The sequence below is a fragment of the Curcuma longa genome, chromosome 19 (assembly GCF_044706935.1).
Source record: "Curcuma longa cultivar G26 ecotype Majalengka, Jawa Barat chromosome 19, ITB_CL_G26_1.1, whole genome shotgun sequence".
Taxonomy (NCBI): domain Eukaryota; kingdom Viridiplantae; phylum Streptophyta; class Magnoliopsida; order Zingiberales; family Zingiberaceae; genus Curcuma; species Curcuma longa.
In genome coordinates, this window is record NC_133879.1 from 5,138,136 (window position 1) to 5,141,433 (window position 3,298).

The 3,298-nt window shown below is 39.9% G+C and overlaps 1 protein-coding gene across 1 annotated transcript; it reads right to left on the reverse strand.

Moving 5' to 3' along the window:
* Window positions 1-341: 341 nt before the first annotated feature.
* On the reverse strand, window positions 342-1,411 carry LOC141812562 (allene oxide cyclase, chloroplastic-like). The gene is made up of 3 exons (XM_074700567.1): window positions 1,148-1,411; window positions 929-1,053; window positions 342-840 (listed from the first exon to the last, which is right to left on the reverse strand). The coding sequence occupies exons 1-3, from the start codon at window positions 1,356-1,358 to the stop codon at window positions 439-441; spliced, it is 738 nt and encodes a 245-aa protein (XP_074556668.1). The 5' UTR covers window positions 1,359-1,411; the 3' UTR covers window positions 342-438.
* Window positions 1,412-3,298: the final 1,887 nt, after the last annotated feature.

Consider the following 3,298-nt stretch of genomic DNA (forward strand, 5'->3'; position numbering starts at 1 on the left):
GGCTTGAGTATCTATAAGACACTATCAGTAAATTTCAGTGATTGTCTCCAGAGTCGATTCTTGTTGCGGCTGAATCTTAGATCTCCTTTTATCGGACACCCTTGATCATCTACGATAGTGCCCTATCCAAAATCAACACAAATTAGAGGGTACGATGTGATCCGACGAAACACCTATGATGCTTAAGAGAGTAGCTACGAAAGTCAGTATGAAAAAGAAGTGGTTTCATTTTATTCAGGTTCGGGCTCGAGCCCTCGGAATATCAATTCTCATTTTATTAGATTCGTTACAATCCGATTGCAATTGGCATTGCAATATGTAAACCAGTTCACCTGCAGAAGTAGTACAGAAATTTTATCCATTTAAACTCAGATCGGGAGAAGATATTGTTTTCTTTAGGAAATTTATTTGCGGATGCGACTGCTGCAATCGGCTAATTCAATTGGTATAGTTGTTGAGCGCCGCATGGGGTTGGCCTGCCTTAGCTTCCAGCGTCGGCTCGACCTCAGGCGACGGTGGCACGGGCGTGCAGAGGAGCTCCTCAGGGAGGTCGGGGATGCCTTGCAGGTAGAATGTGTAGAAGATCTTGAAGGGGAAGACCAGCTGCTGCAGCTTCACCTGTCCGTAGGCGCCGGCGAAAACGCCGGAGCCTCCAGTGACAGCCAAGTAAGTTTCCTCGTACGTCAGGTACGGCCCCTGAATCGATAAATGGCCATACTCCCCGAAGTACATGCTGTAGATGGCCTCGTACCGGTCGCCATTCTTCTCCGGCACGTGCTGGATGAGTATGCAGAGTCCCGCTGTGATTCCCAGCCGCTTCTGCAAGTCCCCCGAGTACACCTGCAACCGATCGGTTTCGACATTTTTCTGTCACACACTAATTTCAGATTCATTAATTACTCAAAATCTCCCTGCCGACTTCACTTGCCTTGTTGGTAAAAGGGACTAGGTCGCCTAGCGAATTGACCTCCTTCTGGCTCAGGCGAAGGTACGCCGGGCTGCTGCGATCGAGCTCGTTGATTTCATACACGTGCATTTCCTGAACCTTGGAAGCTGCAGGAACACACGCTCACACAATTAGAAATGAAAACAAAAAAGAAAAATAAAACAGAGAGACGAACTAAAGGAAAGTAGAGCGGAGCAGCACCTGGTCTGCTGCTGGGGAAGGAGTGGTTCGCCGGAACAGCTGATATTTGGTCCGTGCAGCGAATTGTGGACCTTAGCTGTTGCTTGTTGCTGAAGAAGGGGCTTCCCCTGTGTGAGCGCGCGGGGGAGATCATATGGAGGCCGACGAGCTTGTTGGAAGGGCGGACAGAGGGAAGATTGTTGCAGAGGGAGGGAGATCTGAGAGAAGCCATGGAGACGGAGACGTTGAGGAATCAGATGGAAGCGAGAGAGGGTGAGCAGTGAGATGAGGAGCCGGGAATTGGTGGAATCTATATAATGCGGAAGGAGCTCGTGGAAACGCACCAAAAAAAGATGCTAAAGCAGTGTTTGTGTCGGGCCGTGATTTGCACACTAGTCGGTGGCGATGACCGACGGAATTCCCACGTGCGATTAAGTTTGAAGCGCGTGATCACCGTCCAGCGCTACAAATTTAACGCTGACTGCTCTGCCGGCCACAGCATAGATTATTATATTCTAACCTCCAAATCCATCACGTGCAACATGTTTCTTTTCGGTGTTTTCCCATACAACGAACTTAAAGTTCTAAAATTGACTTGTCACGTTCCAGTGTCGTAAAAATAGACGAATTCCTATTGTAAGGTTTTTTTTATCACATGTGATGTTTGAATCATTGCTGATGTTCGATTATTTGTCATGGAATATTCACACTTTTTAAATTTATATTGATTACTAGTGAAATTTTTTTTATGAAATCAAATTAATTATCTTTAGAATTAATTAATTTAAAAAATTAAAATAATAATATTGTAATAAATTCTCTACAACATATCAATTGGTTAAATTGATAAGTAGAAGATTATATTGTATATATATAAAATTCTATTCTTAACTATTCTTAGTCAAACTTTAATATACAAGGGTAATAATACATTGAGACTAGTATGTAGGTCAACTGATGACTTAATCTCACAAGTAATGAATATAAAATATTAAATTGACATATGAGTATATATTAGAGAATATACTGTTCCCGGGGCATAACTGAGTTGGTTACGACGGAGTAGACTTATAAAAGATGGCAAGGGTTCGAATTTCGACGAAGTCGAGCAATACTCTCCTCCGTCGTGACCAACTGCAGTTTCTCGATTTACCTCCTCACAAATGGTTGTGGGACCAATAGTGTGAGGCCGCTGGGGTGGCAGATTTCATCTTTTTCACATAAGGGAATATATATTGAATTAACCCGCTATGAAAATATTTCATAGATCGTTATATGAGTGCCATAAATATTTTCATAGTGACTATTAGTATAAATAATCCTTAGACCTAAAATCACTATGGTTCCCTACATAAGGAGTTGTGTACTTTAGTATCGACAAATGTCACCTGTAATAAGGTGGACTATAAAGTTGATCACTGAGTATGTAATACGTTATGCGGAGGGATGTGAGTGATATAGATGAAATATATCTTTTTCATATGACAGAAGTAATATCTGTGAGCTTCTTGATTATGTAAGACTACTAAAATGCATGATAATGTTCAAATAAGTCAATATGAGATATTGAGCTTATTTGGTTAAGTGAGTCTACTTAGATATCAAGAAAAATACAAAGATTAATAAGGAGATGACATGGTCTATGCCTCATGGATCAATTTAGATATCGAGAATAGAAGAACCAAGTTATACAAAATAATATATACAGAAAGGTTAAGTCGGATCTCAACATTCTCATCACTTGGGTAACAATAATGCATTGCTAGATACCACTCATTGCTTATGTATCTAAAATGTTATTTTAGATACATTGTCAACGTTATGAGAACCTATTAGGTCACACAAAAAACATGTTGATTTGGAGATGAATTTATTTTAGTTTAACTAAAATATGATAGACCATAAAATTATAGGGTTAAGTTTAATTCGAGTTAGACTCGAATAAATCCAACTATTGGATTATTGGATTGAGTCTAATTTACATTAGACTAATTTACATTAGACTCATTGGATTAGACTCAACCACTAAAGAGGATTAATGTCTATTAATAGAGATTAATGGAGTATTGATGAGAAAGAGAGCAAAAGGCAAAATCTTTTTGTATTCATTGGATGACCCTTTGTATTCATTAAATGACCTTTTGTATCCTTTGGATGACCTTTTGTATTCAT

Bases quoted from the DNA above. Each gene is read 5' to 3' on its own strand.
- LOC141812562 (XM_074700567.1), bottom strand. From the start codon at position 1,358: ATGGCTTCTCTCAGATCTCCCTCCCTCTGCAACAATCTTCCCTCTGTC. The intron at 1,054-1,147 runs GTGCTGCTCCGC...GTGTTCCTGCAG, and splicing joins CTTCCCCAGCAGCAGACCAG to CTTCCAAGGTTCAGGAAATG. The intron at 841-928 runs GCAAGTGAAGTC...GATCGGTTGCAG, and splicing joins TAGTCCCTTTTACCAACAAG to GTGTACTCGGGGGACTTGCA.